Source organism: Dromaius novaehollandiae, chromosome Z (genome assembly GCF_036370855.1).
Source record: "Dromaius novaehollandiae isolate bDroNov1 chromosome Z, bDroNov1.hap1, whole genome shotgun sequence".
NCBI lineage: Eukaryota > Metazoa > Chordata > Aves > Casuariiformes > Dromaiidae > Dromaius > Dromaius novaehollandiae.
The window spans coordinates 36226166-36245743 of record NC_088132.1 but is presented as its reverse complement, the minus strand read 5'-3'; the positions used below and the strand labels follow the sequence as shown (position 1 = coordinate 36245743).

Below are 19578 nucleotides of genomic sequence, written 5' to 3'. Positions count from 1 at the left end.
AAAATAAATGATTCTTTTGCACTTTAAGAGAACGAAGAATGTACTGTTGCTTATGTACAAACCAATTCAAACAGACTAGAAAAATCAATTGATTTCTTACCAACACAGGCACCGTTGGGTGAAAGTTTGAAACCAGCAGCACATTCACAGCGGTAACTACCAGGACTGTTGATACAGTCTGCATTTCTCTGACAGAGGTTATCTCCATTACTGCACTCATCAATATCTGAAATATCAAGAGTCACACAGGAATCAGAAACCACAAGATAGTTATTTCTGCCTAGAATTTAGACTGTATTTTGAGTCCTGTGCAGGACTGATCTTTGTAGGTTGTTTTCAACAAAGTGAAAAGATCCTGACCTTGAGTTTCCGCTATCATAAGTGCAAACTGAAAGCAAAATCAATACAGTTTCATCAATAAAACATGTTTGGGTGAAGGAGGAAATCAAATCCTATGAATCCAACTTCCTATGCACTGAAGTGGTGATGAAACTTTAAAGGTCTGGCTAAAGAAAGAAATTTTTTAAAAATAAATTCTGTTCCCCTGTGCTTTTATATATTTTAAACAAAATAGTGTTTTGAACTAAAATAGTAAGTGGCACAATTTTAGTGTTCTAGGGCACAAATGTCAGCACAGGATCCTTGAATGCCAGTGACAAAACTCCTGTTAGCTTCAGAGCAGATAAAATTTCACCACTAGCTTGAAAGAAACTCCAGATTAGGTTGTAAATAGAAAGCATTATCAGTCTAATTCCAATTCCCCTGTAGCATCAAAACAGAAACATAGCATATCTATGAATATCTGGCAGTTCTTTACTTATAAAGCCACAGAAGAAGACACAAAGGCAAAAATCAAGAAAACTTGTTCCTAAGAATTAAATTTCCTCCCCAAAGTAAATTTGGAGCATAAAATGAGGAAAAAAAAAAAAAAATCTGGTCCTACTTAAGGTTACCTGAAAGCAAAAGCAGTAACAATACAAAACTATAAAAAAATTTAGTAAGTGCATGTGTATACATATTAAAGATAAATGCATCCCAAACTCATTTATAGACTTGAGCACTTGTGAGAAAGCCTACAGCCTGTATCTTAAGAGTTTGAAAAACAATTAAATATTTCTGTTCCCTTTAAGATGAACATGCTTATAGGGACTCAATAGAAAATAACGTCACTTTGAATCACCTTCACAGACCAAGAGCAGGTCATTGTAGCTGAATCCAGTGGGACATTCACAGCGGAAGCTGCCAATCTGATTGATGCAAACACCATTTGCACAGATTCCCGGGATTTCCTTACATTCGTCGATATCTGAAAGTGCGATGAGCTAGTCAAAATACAACACTCCGTGGCTTTTTGTACTGCAGGGATTCTCAATTTCATTGTACTTAAAACTGAGTTGGAGAAGTTCCATTTAACTTACTTAAATTATTTATAGGATATAAAACTAAACATATGCCTGTTATGCGAGAAAGTAAATTATGTGAAGTTCAGGAAATGATCAGAACAGAGTGATACTTTAAGTCAGACAAGATACAGAACTGTGTCAAATATGCAGATAACTTCTGCAAAATTGTTGAAGCCAGAACCTTTTATGTTATCCATTAAAACTCAACCCCCTGAACCAGAATGGAGGAGCAAAAGTTCCTAACAAGATATGGAAATCCAAAAACAGAAATCAGAGATATTTTTAACAAAGTACATTAACTTTGTTCTCACAATGTATGTCATCATTGTTTCTCCACAATGAAGTTAGAATTTTATTATATGACATATTCATTTTAGCATCATTATACTGTGGCAAGAACTTGGGCAAAGTATTTTTTTGGTGAAAATATTTAGTTAAACTTACCAACAGCTTTTCCAGTATGAATATCAAAAGTAAAGCCAGGAATATTCCCACATATGTTCTTGAATTCCGCTAGAGCAAAACAGGGAAAAATGCATTTTTAATGATCTCCCAAGAATTACTTGTAAGATGCCTCAGCTTTCAAAAGCCAATACAAGCCAAATCTACTCAGAAGAGAGAAGCCATTGCCTCTTGTACAAACCATATTGAAAATTCAGGTTGCCAACAAAAGAATGCAAATTTCTCAAATCTCTGCAGACTTTGGCACAAGAGCAAATGTTTTGTTTGAAAAGACAGAACTTCAGTTTTTGTTTTACATGGGACCTATAACTTCCCTTTTAATGTTTATTACTGCTTTCTAGGCATCTATAGAGAGAATCTGCAGTGGCAGTTTCAGAATGGAGAAATAAATGTAACTCAACCGTACCTAGCCTTCTTTGACAATACTGTCTGTGTTCTTTTCTGCAAAGAGTACTGCAGCTTAGTTCCTCTGACACGGGGAGCAGAAGGGAAGCTCAGCTTTAAAAAAGATGCCTTCAAAAGAGCATTCTGTTTTAGTATCCTCATCTTACATCCTCTTTTCCAGGAAAGGTGTACAACTTCTGCTGAATGGATTTGCAGCATATGGAGAAAAAAAAAATCAGCTACTTCTGCACAGGTACCTTTTTCTAACTATTATGGAATCCATTAATTATTGCAGGTTGTGAAAAATGAATAACTACTTCTAACTAAACTAAATTACTACAAAATTTCTTAAAAAGTAGCTGCGTCAGCATGTGATTTTACTAGTAAAACACTGCTTGCAAGAAAAATCATGCAACGCATTTACAAGGCAGTGAGAAATTTTGATCCAGACAGAAATCTGGAAAATAACAGGATTGTAATTATTTTTCACTATGTTGAATTTGCAAAAACATGACTTTTGATAGCATTTTGTACTGAAATCCCACTTGTTTGAGGGGCCAAAATAATTCCAGTGTGTAGGCACCACCCATATGAACGAGTGGTTTAACTATGCGCTTGCTAACACTAAACACTCAGCTGCTGTTCAGCGTTTTTTTAAATCATATTGGCATTCGAAATCTCCAGAAAAACAGTAAGGATCTTCCAATATCAAGTTCCCATACTGTTATTAATGAAAAATTCCAAGGTATGTGGTAGATATTTATACCTGCAGGGCACTAAGCCAAGGTAAAAATCACTGGGGTTATATCTTGAATAATTCTTGTCTCTCTGAGACCAAATGTTCTTATTTATTAAAATTTCAGCAAACGTAGACTGATCGTTGCTCAGAATGAGATTTGGGAATGTATCTTATAGAAAAATAAGTATCTCTTTTCTCACATTCAGAAATTCATTGTTATTTTCTATTGAAGGAGAACAGGATCCAAGATACCTGAACCTCAACGTTTTCTTCTTTTCTCTGTTCCACTGCCTAATGACTGTAGGGTAAGCCAGTCTCTGCCCACTGATGTTAGTTCTGTGTTACAGAATACTGAGTCTTAGAGGTTCCTGCTACAGTGTTTTATCATCCAGCAAGCTTCTGCTAGGATGTGTAAGATTTGAGGTTTTCCTTCTAACTGTTATTTTCTACAGGCAGATCTATGACATTTCCTGTTGTCAGTAAATAAACATGAAAAACAGATACTAGGTAAAAAGAGGGCCTCATGTTCTCTCCCCTGGCTCTGTGGATGATGACAGTCTGCTCCTGTGATTATGCCTAAGGTCAAGTTTGGGAGGACCGAGAATAAGGTATGAAGGGTCCAGGCCTTCTTTTGACCTGTTTCTATCTCTATGGCATGCTACCTACGTAGGCCATGCATTCCATTTAATGGAGTTCTTTCATTTTCTTTCAGTTGTACCATATAGAAAAATAACTAGATAAGAATTAAATCATAATGCATCTATACCCAGTGCCAAACTAATAATAAGCTAGCACTTCAGAGATTTGCTTTCTGAAAGCCTGACTTTGCAACCATGACTTAAAAAAAATATTTCCAAATACCATGCCCTTATTACTATGTCATTTTTACGGCACAGAAAGATCATAGCATCATAAAACAGGATCATATAACAGGTCCTATAACAAGAAAAACACTCCCTGAGAGTTCAAGCACTCCCAAAATGATCAAACCATGAAGGAGTTCTACAAATATTTGGTCTCTTCTTAGTGGCAAAGTGGCTTTTGCCACTCCTTAGGGTGAAAAAAAAATAAACCAAAAACTATTATTTCTGATTATTTAGGCATGTCTGATAATGAATATGATCTGTATAATGTGTAAAACCAAATGATATAATCTTTAAAGTCATCAAACAGTGACTAATTGTTCAATGTAAATTTATAAAAAGAAAAGAGAGCACTGTTCTCAAAGAAAAAAATGCAAATGCACTGGCATGTGAAGTTCATATAGAGGAACAATATACTTCTCATCAGAGCAGAATAATGCTTTTAATGAGCTACTGGGCTCACTTCGGCAAGCTGGTTAAGGTCAGTGTATCATAACCCTTGTCTGTGATGTGCAGCCCCCATCCAGATTTCAGAACATACTGATTATACCACATAAGTGCAGCTATTCAACCATTTACACTTGGAATTTGTGTTTGATCCCTCGCACAATCTCTTTTCATAGTGAAAGACGCTCAACAATGTTTCCAAATACAGTAAAGGCCTTTAAAAGCGAAGAGCTAACAAGGCAAAACCCAACAGAAAATATTTTAACCCTGTAACTGCTTGCAGATTGCCCAAGTGGAATTGTTTTCACAAATTTTTAAAAGCTGCACAAGTTTCTGAGAACTTCAGCATTACCAGCTTAAAAGGAGAATTCCACCCAAGAACATTAATTGCGCAAATCCCTGCTATTACACTGCTGTATTTTTCTCATTGCATTGTCATCATGATTACAATTTTATGGCATAGAGTTAAATGACTGTGAGAAAAGATTTTATGAGCTCTCTGTGATAGCAATCATGTACTTCCTCCCTCAAGCTTATTTCCATCTTCCATTCCTGACTGCCAGCAACATTCTTCCATTCTCCCTACTCCTACTTAAGGAAAGAAAAGGAAAAGGATATTTTTCTTTTCAATGCCATTTTCCTCTTCCTAATTACTTGTGGGGGACAGCATTTCCTAATTTATCTGCCATTTCCCTTACATCACCAGGATAAACCAGGTGGAATGAAAGGATAACGTTACTTACACTAACACCACAAACGATGCAGGACCAGAGCTATGGGTTTAGTTGCACTTAGCTTGGGGCAGAGTCAGTTACACAGTAAAACATATTTGCACTAAACAGTTATTTCATTTAGGCATCTCTGCTATTTTACAAGTGGGAGAGAAATACTGTTGGATTTCAAAGGTGGTGATTTTCCTGACGATGATTCTCCTGAGTTGAGTTTATCGACTCTTTCCAGGGTGCTCCATTCCAGGCAAGCCACTCCACAAAGACTAACTGACAAAGGACTGGCTACCATATTATTTTCTCTTCCCTTACAAAAGGGAAGTTTTACTTTCCTTTACACTTCTGTGGTTACTGAGCTTTTGCAAGTTCATCATCTTCAGCAGAGGAAATGCAAAAGCAACTGAGTGGACACAGTCAGATGTGGGGCATGACTGAAGCTCCAGAGCAGCAATGCACTTGGTAATGAAACATAATCTTTTGCTCTGACAGAGATCAGTTTGCTCTGATATTAGAAATGTATCCCCAGCTACATACTTACTAAATTATACTTTCCTAAATTAATTATCCTGTAAGACACACCAGCCAGCAAGCATCCTCTGTCAGTCTGAATCATCAACTCCACTATTATTGCCTGGTGACTGCTTTTCCAAAAACCTCCAGTTGATGGCTTTAGCGATGGGAGTTTTGCAGTCATGTATTTAGAAGACTTGCTTATGGCCAACTATTATCGCCCTGGTGGCTCCCACTGACACAAAAGTAGATTTTTTACATAAATCTATATAACTGAAAGTAACTTTATGTCCATATAAGCCCTCTGAAAGCCTTAATATTTGCTAGAAAGAAAGGACAAGATGACCATAGCATACTCATTTCTAGATTGATTTTATAAAATCATGCCACTAGTCAAGCTGCATCTTTCCACTCAGTATGGAGTGACTATTTCTTTCACTTAAAGAGTGGAAGAAACACCTATTCCTAACACTACAACAGCAGAATGTAGCATAGCAAGACAGAATAGTCCAGCCAGTGACAGACAGTAGGGTACTGTCACTCTGCTTTGGGACAACAGCAAAGATATTGTTCTGGGGCTGAAATTTTAACTTCAGCTAACATGTCAAAGGAATAGATAAGCAAAGAAAGTAACAAAATGGGATGATTACGATAGGTTTTACCTGTTCCTGGAGTTGGACATGGTTCACAAGGCTTGTTCCAGGCTTTGCCAACATTGTATGTGCAGCAACACATCCTCTTGGTCACATTGAAGGGCAGTTCATTCTCACAGGAGGTGCCATTATAGCTTCTGTAGCAAAAGCTCTTTCTCATGTCTAGATGTGAGGTAAGAATGACTTACAAAGTAACCAGCACACTCACCTAAATAAATATCAACCCCCCTACTGATCTAAACACTGATTCATTAACTCTGGCTTCTGAATGCAACCTGAGCATGTGCACAGAGCATTTAAAAATAACATAAAGATTGAAGTCATCTACTCTCTTTGTATTAGGCCTACCTAAAATATTTGTCTGAAATTTACAGATTATTATTTTTCATTCAAAGATGCAAAGGGGGGGGAAAAATTCCCCCGAAAAACAGAGACAAAATGTGGATGCTCACCGGATCCATTTGTCTAGCAAGGCGTAGCATTTGAACATGGTTGGTGAAACTGAAAAACTACTTCTGAGTTCTGTTAGAGAGTAAGAGCAGTAAACGCTGCATGTCAGCCATTGGGATCTCTTTCCTGATTATGTGGCACAACTGTCTGGGAGTTAAAGGTAGGAAAATGCAACACAAGAACTTCAACTTTTCAAGAATGTGAATATCTGCAACTCCAATGCTGTGAAGTCCAGTGTTCTTGACAATACGCTTGAAAGACTTCGGAATCAGCCTTGTCAAAAAGGAAATTTTAAGCACAGAGTTTGGCCTCAAAGCAGTCTATCCAAAGTCTATCTCCAAAGCAGACATATCGAGTAAATAAGATATTTTGCATACCCATGCAGTTATGTCCTCCGTTCACCTGCATGTATTCAGGCGGACAAATGCAGGTGTAGTTCCCCAAGGTATTGTAGCAGGTCCCAGGACCACAGACTCCAGGATGCGCAACACACTCGTCAATATCTACAGACCAAGCAAAAGCACTATAGTTAACAAAACGACAGGAGGACCAAGCCCCAGTAAATATTTCTGGGAAGTATACCTACATTAAACTACCTCAAGATAACATAAAGGTTTCATTTAAAGGATAGTTTGGAATTTACAGCTCAGATTTGAATTAAGCAGCTATTGTAATAGCTGCTGCTAAGTGATATTAGCCAAATTGAGTCCAATCTTTGCAAGAAAACACCCTAATTAAAGTTGCTAAAGGTACCAGTGAAACTGGAGCATCTTGTGCCTCATCAGCTCCAGAGAAGATGTGAGCCCTAATGTCTCAGTAGGGTGCTCTTTCCATAGGAATGTCATTGTCACTTCTCATTTCTGTTAATGTGTTCTCTGCTCCACTGAGAAAATGGCTGTTTTTTCTTTAAAAGCGCCCTTTAAAATTCACTTCCACTTCCCATATGAGAAGCAAAATACATGTATGTTTTAAGTACGCTACTTAGAAATATGCATGCTGAGTAACTACATAACCTTGCTGCTCTAGTCTGGGTCCTTCTTTTTTCAGTCATTTGGCATGTGAGCCTTTATTCCCCCCATTTATAAACAATTTAACTGCAAACCCAGTTTTGTCTGTTTTCTTCACCAAAGCTTAGCAAAGCCACAGAATTCATATGTTCTGTTTTGAAAGACGACAAATTTATTTCTGCCAAAATGAATGAAGAATGGAAAGCTGACTTACGACATTCTAAAATAGCTTATTTGCTAGTTCCATTTTTTGGGCCTAACATTCATGACAATTCTCAAAGAGAAAGGGAAGACAGAAATTACACACACTGTTAACTTTACAACACACTGCATAAGTTAAGCTGCTACTCTGAACTGTCACAGAGAGGACAGCTTCTCTCATTTACAATAGCAGAAAATTCATGAAACTAGCAGGCAATATTAGGTGGTGAAATGAGAACCCAGAAATCCTGAATACCACCTTACCTTAACATACCTACCTGAGATCTAATATATAAGAATAAATATTAGTATGTTCAAATGTAACATTTCAAGGTTTATCTAAATCATATCACTAATACTAAAGACCAATGATTTTAAAGAAGATTTTAGATAAGATAAGGTACCATATCCATTTTATGGATTTAAGGCTAAAAACCACATTTTTTTCAGAGTAAGTGCACTGTGTTAGAGAATAAAGTTTTAAGGGACTCAACCTTCACAGATTCTTGTCTCTTCACTGAGGTAGTAGCCTTTTGGACATTCACACTGGAAGCTGCCAAAAGTATTGATGCAATTTCCACCTTGGCAGAGACCTGGCAACTCCTGACATTCATCAATGTCTGAAAAACAGAGAAAAATAATATATCCCCTGAAATCTAACCAACTAGCATCTTCTGTCACATGGATTTTTTTTGCTCTAAATTACAGCTCATGAAAGCATGGATGAGATGTTCATTCTGTAGCATTCAGCTAACTTTTCTGGAGCACATTTCAGCTTGATGAGCACATGGAGTTCAACTTCCATTACTGTTTACAGGAATTTGGCATCTAATTTCTCATTCCTGCACGCTCATTGGAACCAGAGTTTCTTTGTCCAGTGAATATTTCCTGAAACTTAAACCTTCCACTGATAAGCTATAATTTTAATAAATGACTTATTCTTCAGGGGCCAATTTCAAAGGCCAATTCAAGTAAGGAGACACACAAAAGGTATGCAACAATTCATTTTCCTACTGAAATACTGTTGGACTTTTTCAAGGTTCTTTTACAATACTCCTTTTCATCATGTTGTTTAATTCACGTTAATACACAGGTTTTGCTTTGCAGTTAAATGTAACAACTTCTTCGTAATTTAGTTTCTGCGTAGACTTTTCCAAAGACAGCGCTTTGTTTATTGCCAACCATCTTACTCATTTAGGATGAACTCACCTTCTAAAATAATAGTGATGGGATTTGGTCTAAATCCTTCCCCTCCTGGACACAGAGTATTATATTCCGCTGAAGTAAAATATAATAAAAGAGAGAATATTAGTTATTTGAAGAAGAAAATCCTAATAATAGAAACACAGTTTCAGAAATTAAAATTCCATTTGTGTTTTTAAGGCTTCTTTTCCCATATACTCATTGGCTTTCTACCCTCATTAGTCTATTCACAGTGCATAAAGCAAGTGCATTAGCCTCTGCAGAAAACAAAGGTAAGATTGAGAGCCCTGCTTAAAAGAGTACCATAGCCAGGGATATTCCCATAGGAAGGGAGAACATTGCTTTCTGCATACGGTGCCTGTATAAAGGTATTTATATATCCCCCACTTTGAGTTTTATTTTTTTAATGTAAAATTTCTTTCTACAATATATGAGTGTTAAAATTGGAATTCATGCTATTATGATATTATTAAACATAATGTGCTTAACATTTCTGTTGCACTGTTCATTCAAAGAACCTCAAACATCTACAGAGGTGGTAAGTATCACTGGGAAACATTTTTAAAAGTACTTAGGAGTGATTTAGAAATAGTTGCCCAAAGATATTAACTCTCCTTTGTCAACTATTGCAGTTCTCCAGATTAAAGGCATGACTCGAGCTCTAAGCACTATTAATTTATTTCCCTACCAACATGGAGCTGACAAATAAAAATTCCTAACAGATGCATGTATTCTATTCAGATTCCTAAGGCGCATCGGCCCCTAAAAAAATTATCAGCAAATACCTTTTCTTTTCTTTTTCCAGGGAGAAAAGTAAAGCCAAGCAAAGTTAAACGATGTGCCCAAAGTTACCCACAGTGCAGGGGCCTCGTCCAATGGGAAGCACCTTCTGAAGTTCCCACTGATTTCAATAGCATGAGAATAGGCTCCAAGTCAGTCACAAAAGACTAAAGTTCACACCCTCTGCATCCCCCTCCAACAACTGGGCCAGAACACAACCTTGTGAAGTAATTCATCAGTTCCTTTAATGATAAATTTATACAGTAGAATATCTCAAATACTTTTTAATTTCTTGTTAGCATTTGCTGTATGAGGGAAGAAAAAAAGGAAGATTTCCTTACTGCTGTTTACAGGGGGACAAGTCTCACAGGGGTTTCCCCACGCCTTTCCCAAAGAGCAGCAGCATGAGGAACGACTGACTCCAACTCCGATTTCTGTATTGCAGGATAGGCTCCCATCCCCTCGTGGGCCATACTTCAGGTAGCAATTGCCAACACGATTATCTACATATAAAAGATGTAGGATTACACAGCTGTACCCAATGGTCTGGACAAAGTAACATCAGGCATTCATTTTAAAGTTCCACATCTAAAAGCAGGAAACCAAGATTACTTCATTCTTTTAAAGTCACTGGCAAGCTGAAAATGCTCACGTACACTGATGGTTACTGATTTTGAGAGATGGCAGGGTGAAGCAATAGCCTCAGTCTCCTGAATAGCTAGAGAACAGTTTAAAGTGGTTTAAGAAGCCACACCATACTCTAATGTAGCACTTTTACCCTTCCCAGTCTTTTAATCCAGAAAATATCAGAAATCTTGCTGTAGTTATCTCTTGGTAGTTCTCCTCCATATCCTGTTTGTGACTAGGCTATGACTTCCTTCGGGAATTTAAAAACATTTTTCTATGGAATTATAGAATGAAGTCCCATCTATCAAGTAACTGGAAGAGTTCTTCCACATTCAAAGAAATTCTCCAAAAATTATTACTGCAGTATTGAAACAAATGATCTAAATGATTGAAATGCGCAGTAGCTTTAAGGAAAATTTGTTTATTAGTTCACTCGAACTATAACTTATTCAGACAAGTGCTAGCATGGGTGGAATGAGTAGGGAATTTGCTAAGAGAAGTAAAGCTAGGAATTTTCTGCTGCACAGATTATTTCTTCATTTTTTATAAATGGAAAACAACTAAAGAGAAACACTAATTTCCTCAATGTTAACTTTGTAATTTTAAAGAGCATGCCTATGGAATAACGTGCTATTGAAGGATGCCTCTGCAGAAGAGCAGAAACTCACTCTAGAAAAAACTGATATATTCATTCTCTGAAGGCCTAAGTATCTTTCTGTATATTTTCTTCAAAACTATTTCTGTTAATGGTATCACTAGGAAACTTATAAATTATTTTTGCATGATCTCACAAATGCATATTTTACCAAGAGATATCACATTTTTAACTTATGGCCTGCAGCAAGGACCAGGCACTACAGCCTTAGAATTTTACATGGAATGAGATGAACAGAGTATGATAAATGTGGGTATTTCATACTTTTGAAATCTTCAGAGCTTTACAAATGACTTGATATAACATGGCCTTTTAAATTATGCTGACGTTTGGGACATATCTATTAAAAAAAGAAAGCTTAAAGAAAATCGGATTACTAAGAATTGGTTGTTCTCAAGGTTCACTGTTTCAGCTTGGTTAGTTAAGCAAGTACAGCATAAAAACACAACTTCAAATAAATTTTCAGACTGAATTTTTGTTGTAAGCACCCTTGAAATCAATCAATAGGATTGATTCTTCATCTTTAAACTTCCCAAATAATTTAAATATATTCAAATTTAAGCATTAATAGGCAAGTTTGGGTGAATTTTTCTGCACAGTTTTAACAGTGTACTAGCTCTGTAGTAGAGATTACAAAATAGTAGTACGTTCCTGATATTCCATGCCCCAGATATTCTACAACAAATTTCAATATCTCAACATAAATGGTCACTGAGGTAGAGCTAAAACACTTGATTAAGAATTGAGCCGCAAAGGCACAAATAGTTATTTTGTACCTCTGAGCCTCTGATAGAAAAGAAAAAGCTCCAAGCAGGATATCTTCCCTAATTCTCTAGAGGCAAGATTTGCCTGACATCACTGACCACCATATATTAGACGTACAGTCTTTCTTTCTTTCCTTTTTTTTAAAAGATTACTGGTAATAAATATAAGTTTTACAATTTGTTAAGGCTAAAAAATAATACGGTGTTACAAGAAGGTAACATGAACTGCCTCTTCTTAACAGGCCCGCCCTGTTGTTCTCACTGGGGACTTCAGCTGAAACAACCCAAATGTTCTGCAAACACCCACCTCCTCTTGGTCTCAGAGGAACTGCGTGCTCCTCTCCATTTGCAATAGCACAAGACATCTGCCTTTTTAAGAGAAGCCAGGAAGAGATCTGGCTTCATTCTCCTTGAGAGAAGTGAAAAACAATGACCATTCTGGAAGACGGCTTCAGCCTAAGACCTCAGGCCCATTAAAAACAATAGGAGATGATAGTCATTGGAAAGAAGGCAGAGCACGAAATTCTCTAGCAGACTATTGATACCGAGTCTGTCACGGGTTTTAGGTTTCAGTTTGCTCTTTGTGTGAACTGTCTTGACAAGGCACCATGTTCTTCTTTGCCAAGGGCAATATTTCTGTTACTTCTGAGAAGAACTGGAATTTAAATTCCTCCTCCTTGTTTGCTCAAGCATGCAAGAGACAGTGCTATTGAAGAGAACCAGAAGCTGCTGTCCTCTGAGAAGTTGTTTCTGGAACTTTTTTGCAGCACAACTTGTGCATTCCAGAAGCAAGAAACTCTCCTTTCTCTTGGTGAGGTCTGCTAGCCTCTGTGTTTTATTTTCCAAGTGACTACAGGGAGGAACTGTTGGTGGTATGAGTTTGCTTTAGTGCAAACTGGCTTTGCTTGGAGTCGAGGTACACACTCTGTGCACAAGTGGTGAGCTCAGAGACATCTCCCTCCTGCTGGAAGCAAGGCTGAATTTGTGCTCTGGTGCATCACCTACAGCACCTCACTTGCCCTGGCAGCTGGCACTCCGCCCATCAGCATTTAGGACCAGCAAGTGGCACAAATTTCATTGCCAGTAACAATGCAATTTTTTTTAGAGGAGACAGAGCTCTTACAGTATTTCCTCTGGACAGAAATGCAGAATGGTCAAAGAAGTTTTGACCTTTCTTATTAAAGGTCAACTACTGCTCTTAATAGTTTGACCCTTTCTTACTAAACATTTTTTTCTTCAGAGAGGGAGCTCGCTCTGTCATTTGGGATTCTAGAGTTGCTAGATTTACCCTTGAGGGGGTTGCCCTCCACTGTGGAGTGCTTCCTTGAGGAAACCTGGGACTCCTGCCCAAAATGTTTTTGGGACAGCTGGTCCCAAAGTAGAGTTCCAACTCAAACCCTCATTATTCAGCAAAACAGAAGTCAGCTAGCAGTCGGGAAATCCATTCTCATAAGCTTCTTTCTTAAAACCTTGGTCACGGTTCATGGTTTGCAGGACTTAGCAGACACAGCATCTGGTAGGAAAGAATCAGGATTTGAGCATTACATGCTGCAGAAGCGGAGCACAAGAGGCAAGATTTCAGTGCTCCAACCGAGTCTTCAGCTGAGGCAAAGCCAAATGCTTAAGTCAGACTGCAACCATAAGAGAAAGTTATTGAGGCAGGCATTTTCAGAAGAGTCTATAGGAGATAGAAACAGATTTCCAGTTCAATAGGAATAGATTACATAACTTCTTTAAAAATTTCAGCTTAAGATTTTAGAATAAATTGGTCAAGACTGTGGACATCTGAAACTCTTAAATGCGACCTGCTTCTAGCATCTACAGAAGCACCAGAGAATATACAAAGACAGAAAATGGAGAAATATAGAAAAGATGAACAGCAAAATCTGCTCTGAAGGAATTTTTTTCACAAATGCTTTGCTTAGAATATATTTATTTGACATCACACTACAGTAATATTGTAAACATTTAGAAAATGGATGAAAATCTAAGTACAAACTTAGCAGAGCCTGCCTTCCAAGACGATAAAATAAAAAGGCTGTTTTCCAAGTCAAGTCACACACAAAGGGTCACAGACACAAAGCGTTATAGCTGAGTCATCGCCCCTCTTCTCAACCCTCCCTTCTCCAATACAGACTGACTGCTAGTATATACTGTAACCACATGACAGTCCTATCTCAAGTGGCAAGGGTAAAAAAGTAATGAAAATTCACTTTCAGCCTGCATAAGCCAGAGGAAACTACCTACACTACAGTGAATTGCATCTTTTGCAGCTTGTTTCCAGCCAACCAACTGCCATAAGCAGTTTTAATTCAAGTTTAGATTTAAGCTAAACAGTGAACCAAACATTGAGCATCTATCTCAGAAAAAGCATAAATCAATCCTAAGGCAAGTCTGGGATTTAAAAATTTAATTATTAAAATGAGAATTGTTGACTATCAGGAGAATGGAACCAGTAACACAAACAATACACTTGGGCAAATAAAAGAAAGATGTATTTTAAAGAAACTATAAACTCCATTAAGCAGTTAAAATAACTAAATCCATCTCTCAAAGACTATATGACAGCATATGCAGCATGTGGAAATATAATTCTTGAATCCTGCTATCCTCATTTGCATCAATATGGTCCCCTTGGCTTTGAAAAGAGGCCAAATTACCCATGTCTAATACATCTAGTATCCATGCAACAGGTTTCTTCATGCAATTTCCACAGTGATACTTCAGGTAGCTTTCACTTACCCACACAACCCACTCCAGTGGGATTCAGCTGGAAATCTGGAGGGCAATTACATTCATACCTCCCAGGAGTATTTACACAGAGACCATTAACGCAGTTAATGGGATCAGCACATTCATCGATATCTAAAACAGGAAGGCTACATTGATAAATCTGCTCACTGGACAGAAAAGAGGAATCATATTACTTTTTAGGACTAAATGTGCAAGAACATTTCAAATGCAAGTTATTTCTAGCTGAAATTGAAGGAAAGAACCACTAACAATTTATCAAACATTTAGGAATAACCTTTACATAGCTACATATTAAGAAACCATTATTTTTATTCCGTTCTTTACTCTTCTCCAAACCATGCAATTATAAATATTGCGTATTTAGTGGAGAATGAATACACAGTATATACTGTTCTAAGAGAACAAAATGCACATTTTATGGACTCATTTTTCAATTAACTCACTACAATTAAAAAAAATACTCAAGTCTTGACCTATTTCTGAATAGAAGAAACATACCTGTACAGTTTCCCCCAGTTCTATCTAGTTCATACCCATCATCACAGATACAATGGAACATTCCTGGTAGGTTATTGCAGGTACCAAATACACATATATTCTGAAAGGAGCATTCATCGATATCTGAAGGAATACATCAAGAACAGTAAGTAGTGTATCATTACCATAACAGTATTATAATAGTGTGTTGTATTGCTAAGTGCAAATAAAGACACAGGTGACTCACAAAAACCCCATCAGATGTAACATCTGTGAGTAATCACTAGTTTTTGTTTAGAAAGTTGTAGTCAGGGATTTGTGAGGCATTCTTAATGCTACTCGTTACATATTCCTGTTTTACCTGATGTAATAAACTTTACCTGATACAATAAACTTTTCACAATTTGTATTAAATATGCAAAGTAACAGTAGAAAACTGAATTCTCAGGACTCCAAATGAAAGCTAAATCAAAAAGCCAGTAAGTGCCTTTCAAAACATGCATTAAGTAGACTGAAGTGTAACAAACGGACCAGTCACTTGCTAGCTCAGTTTGCAACACTTATTAGTAAGGGCATGTAAGATTTTCAAAATACTATTCCCAGGGAGAATTATATTTAGAAGAAGGAGATGGACTAGGTGTCCTCAGTTAATTGTATCTCCTTGGAAAGGCAATATAGGTGAAGGGAATAGAGGCAATAAGAATTACCTGTGATTTTATCAAGCCTATGTTAAAACAACTTTAGTATAGAATGGGTAAACTAGAGTAAATCAGTGTTGCATTCATGTATATCTTCTGTGGTTTAGTAGCACGGGATGCTAAGCAAAAAGTATCGCAGTACAAAAACACAATGGTGCAACATTAATATGTATTTTTGTATCACTGGGCTAAAATGCACGTAAAGGACTGGCTGTATGCTTGTGAAAACTGAAGATGAAATAAAATTGAAAGATGCTGACAGAGTCCAAGTAATATAAAAAAAATTAATAACCTTTTCAACTACAGTGCTAGAAGGGGAGTTAAATATAACAGGACAGAGTGAAAACTCATGCATTCAGAGACAAACTATAAACGACTTCAAGTTGAAGGTAAGTAACATAAGAAGAAAAAAGTCTGGAGGTACTGTTTGATTGCAAGACCTGCAAGCTGCCAAAACACAGCAGCTGTGCAAAAGACTAATGCAATTCTAGCATGCATTTGTGAGCTATTTTTAGAAGAGACAGGAACGAGTTAGTGTTGTTTTACCAAGCACAGATAAAACTTCATATGGAATACTGTGTACAGTTCTCTGTTCAAGAATGATGAACTAAGATTGGAATAGGTGTAAAAAAAGGATATTAAAATGAGTAATGAAATATCTATTGTGAGCTTGGCTTGCTTACCCTAACCAAAGCTTGTGAAGTGATATAATGCCTCTTTATAGGAACATTACAAAAATTGGTAACTCTCGGGGGCAAGGGGAATAATTATTTGAGTAAAGGGAAAATTAGATATAGGATAAGGGCCTAAATTCCAGTGGTCCTGAATAAATTTGAAGTGGAAAGGAACGTTTCTAAGGACCTGTGGAGCCATGGAATGACCTCCAAATCAGGTCATAAACATAAATTGTGTTAAGATGACGCTTTATAAATTTATGGAAAGGAAAGTATCATTGAGAAGCTAGTGTATTGAAATTCCAAGGACATTTTGGAAGAAACTGGATCACTAATTACATCATAATTATTGTATCAATTCCAAGCTTTGGATTTTATTCTTTCATTGCAGAAATCAGCCCAGGAGTCACCACTGATAGGACAAATTACTCTCTTCTCAAAATTCTTTTTTAAATATATGTTGGTATTGAGCACCCAAGTCTTCTAGTTTTCCTACAGCATAATTTAATATAAAGAATGCTTTCAGATTTCTGTTGAAAACACAGCAATATACCAAGGTTTTTTCCCAAATTCTCCCATTTATTTTTCAGAGCATCATTATGGACCAGCTGAAAAGCTGAATGTTGGTTCATTGCTGCCACAAGAATTAGAATCTTGTTTTTCAAAATACCGATTGACTGATATATTTGGGGGGATTGTTATTTATTGGCATGATTATAAAATGGCTAAATGAGCTGCAGTGAGAAATTCACTAAGTCAGACACTTAACAATACTTGATAACTATAATACATCTGACCAGAAGACTTGCACAGCTGATTTTTCAGAAGCCTCTGCAATTGTGCTACTCTTAGAAAGCTGATTCATGCACATACATGCATGTTTGTTTGAACACACCAAGTTATGAACTGAATTTTAGAGAGTACATTTTGGAATCTGTTTTTAACGTCTCATGAAGAATTTAAATTTCCTAAGAGGTTATGAGGTTTCCATCATTAAAGATGAAATAAATTAAAAAGCTTTGCAGCATCAATTAAAAAGACTTAGTTTAAAATGCAATTGTCTTATATTAAACAACAACAAAAAAAGACAATAAGAGCACAACGGGAAACAGAAGCTGAACTGGACTAGAAAGAGCATCATTCCTTCTCTGCTTCAGATGATCCAGTACAATACTGAGAGAGAAAGGATGATGATAAAAAAGCTCAAGTATACTTTTTAAGGAGTGTTACAAACTCATTAAATACAGCAATGATTTGCCTACTTCCAATTTCCTGAAAACATTTATTTAAAAATGAGGTCACTTGATGCAGTTTATATTTCCTATGTAAACACATTAAATAAAATAGTGATGAGCACAGTATTTTCCACACACTATTCACTAGTGACAAAAATAAGAGAAATGGTTAAAAAAACAAAATTACTGAGCCAAACCTCTACTCTGGGATTTTTGGACCAAGGCCAGGAAAACTTCATAAAGAGATGAAAGCTACCTTCAACATAATTCACACTGCAAAATAATCCTTGCTTGAAGAAATTACTTTTATATGTGAAGCATGTGCTGAGTATTCTGCTTCCAGGCTGACGTCCTTCCAAAACTTCTTGTGGTTTCCTTTACAGCAGCCAATCCAAACTCAGAAAATGAGCTTGAAGTACTGGTGACTTACCTTGGCAAGATTTGCTGTCCGAAGCTGGAGTGAAACCCATCTCACACTCACAACGGTATGCACCAGGGACATTCAAACACTGTCCGTTTTCACACAGATTAACATTTTCTGCACACTCATCAACATCTATGAGAAAGAGAAATTTTTTCAACACTACATATTTTACTAGCAAAATATAATTATTTTTATCCTGCCATTCGAAGCAACACTACTGCTAAGTATCGTTGACATAAAACAAGATATGCGACATACCATACACCTGAAGATGGAGTAAATTGAAAGGATGCAGAAAAACAAATATAATGCCATTTCCAAAATGACTCTTTTTATCCTGTTAAGACTCCTTACCTTTTCTTTCCATCAATAGATTTTAAAAATTTTGAATCAATGCAAGGTTTTCAGATTCACTTGATAAATAAATTGCTTTGATAAATAAGTCTGAATGCTTTGCTTACAGAAAACTTTGTTTATGGTATATATTGCTACACTGCTTTGACACAAAACACATTCAAAAGGCACATTTTCTGACATGAACCATGTGTAGAAAATTATTTTTGTATGTATTTTGGGCAATATTGCTTGAGAATCTTATAAACATTACATGTACAAGTACTATTTGCACACTGCTAGGGCGTCTTATAGTATGCCCCAAAGAGATTTTTATCTGATGTTTTTCTGCAATCATTTCTTTGAACAGAAGTCCTTTAAAATGGCATGGCTTGTTTAGAGTTTTCTAAGTTTTTTGACAGCTATAAAAAGCAGAATGAATAGGGAAGGGATACTACATTGCAGTCATCATAAATACTCATAATTTTGTCAAATATACTTCCAATAGTCCAAAAAGAGTATTCAAAAAAAAGTATTCAATATGCTTCCTTCATTTTATTACTCAATACCTACAATCCAATCTGACTTTTTTAAAGAAGAAGCAAATCTGAAAACGTAGTGTATCAATAGCAGGGATGAAAGTTCTTGTTTATTAACCTCCCAATTTAAAATACATAAACAATATCTGAAGATCCTACTTCTGCAGTAAAAAACTGACAATATTAATCAGAGAGAAGACTGCATCTATTTAAGATGTAAATTAATTTTGACCTAAAATTTCCTAGTTAGCCAACAAGAGCATTGAAATTACTTCCTAGGTGTTTCGATATCATTATCATGCGTCCCTCCAAACCACTGGATGTACTGCCCACATAACAGAACATGTTAGAACTCAAGAGCAGAGACATTGTTGCATCTCTGCTCCACAAGTGATAAAAATCACAGTAACTCAGTGCACAAGCATTAATGCTTATATAAGCTGGTATAATCTTTTACACTTCAGGTTATTTTGAATCAGTTGCTGCGTGCTAAACAAAATTCATTCTTAAATAGTGAACAGCTACCACCAAATTTAAGTGCAGAGATAATGGGCAATATTTTCAACTG

The 19578-nt window shown here is 36.5% G+C and overlaps 1 protein-coding gene across 1 annotated transcript in view; it reads right to left on the bottom strand.

Moving 5' to 3' along the window:
* LOC112992380 (fibrillin-2) overlaps window positions 1-19578 on the bottom strand; it is a 181122-nt gene that overhangs the window by 31299 nt on the left and 130245 nt on the right. The window contains exons 34-44 of the mRNA XM_026115394.2: window positions 18145-18270; window positions 15129-15251; window positions 14619-14741; window positions 10172-10333; window positions 9057-9125; window positions 8342-8467; window positions 7017-7142; window positions 6199-6351; window positions 1848-1916; window positions 1181-1306; window positions 101-226 (exon numbers count right to left, since the gene is read on the bottom strand). Of these exons, the coding sequence (XP_025971179.2) occupies window positions 101-226; window positions 1181-1306; window positions 1848-1916; window positions 6199-6351; window positions 7017-7142; window positions 8342-8467; window positions 9057-9125; window positions 10172-10333; window positions 14619-14741; window positions 15129-15251; window positions 18145-18270 (1329 nt within the window). The remainder of the gene's footprint in view (window positions 1-100; window positions 227-1180; window positions 1307-1847; window positions 1917-6198; window positions 6352-7016; window positions 7143-8341; window positions 8468-9056; window positions 9126-10171; window positions 10334-14618; window positions 14742-15128; window positions 15252-18144; window positions 18271-19578) is intronic.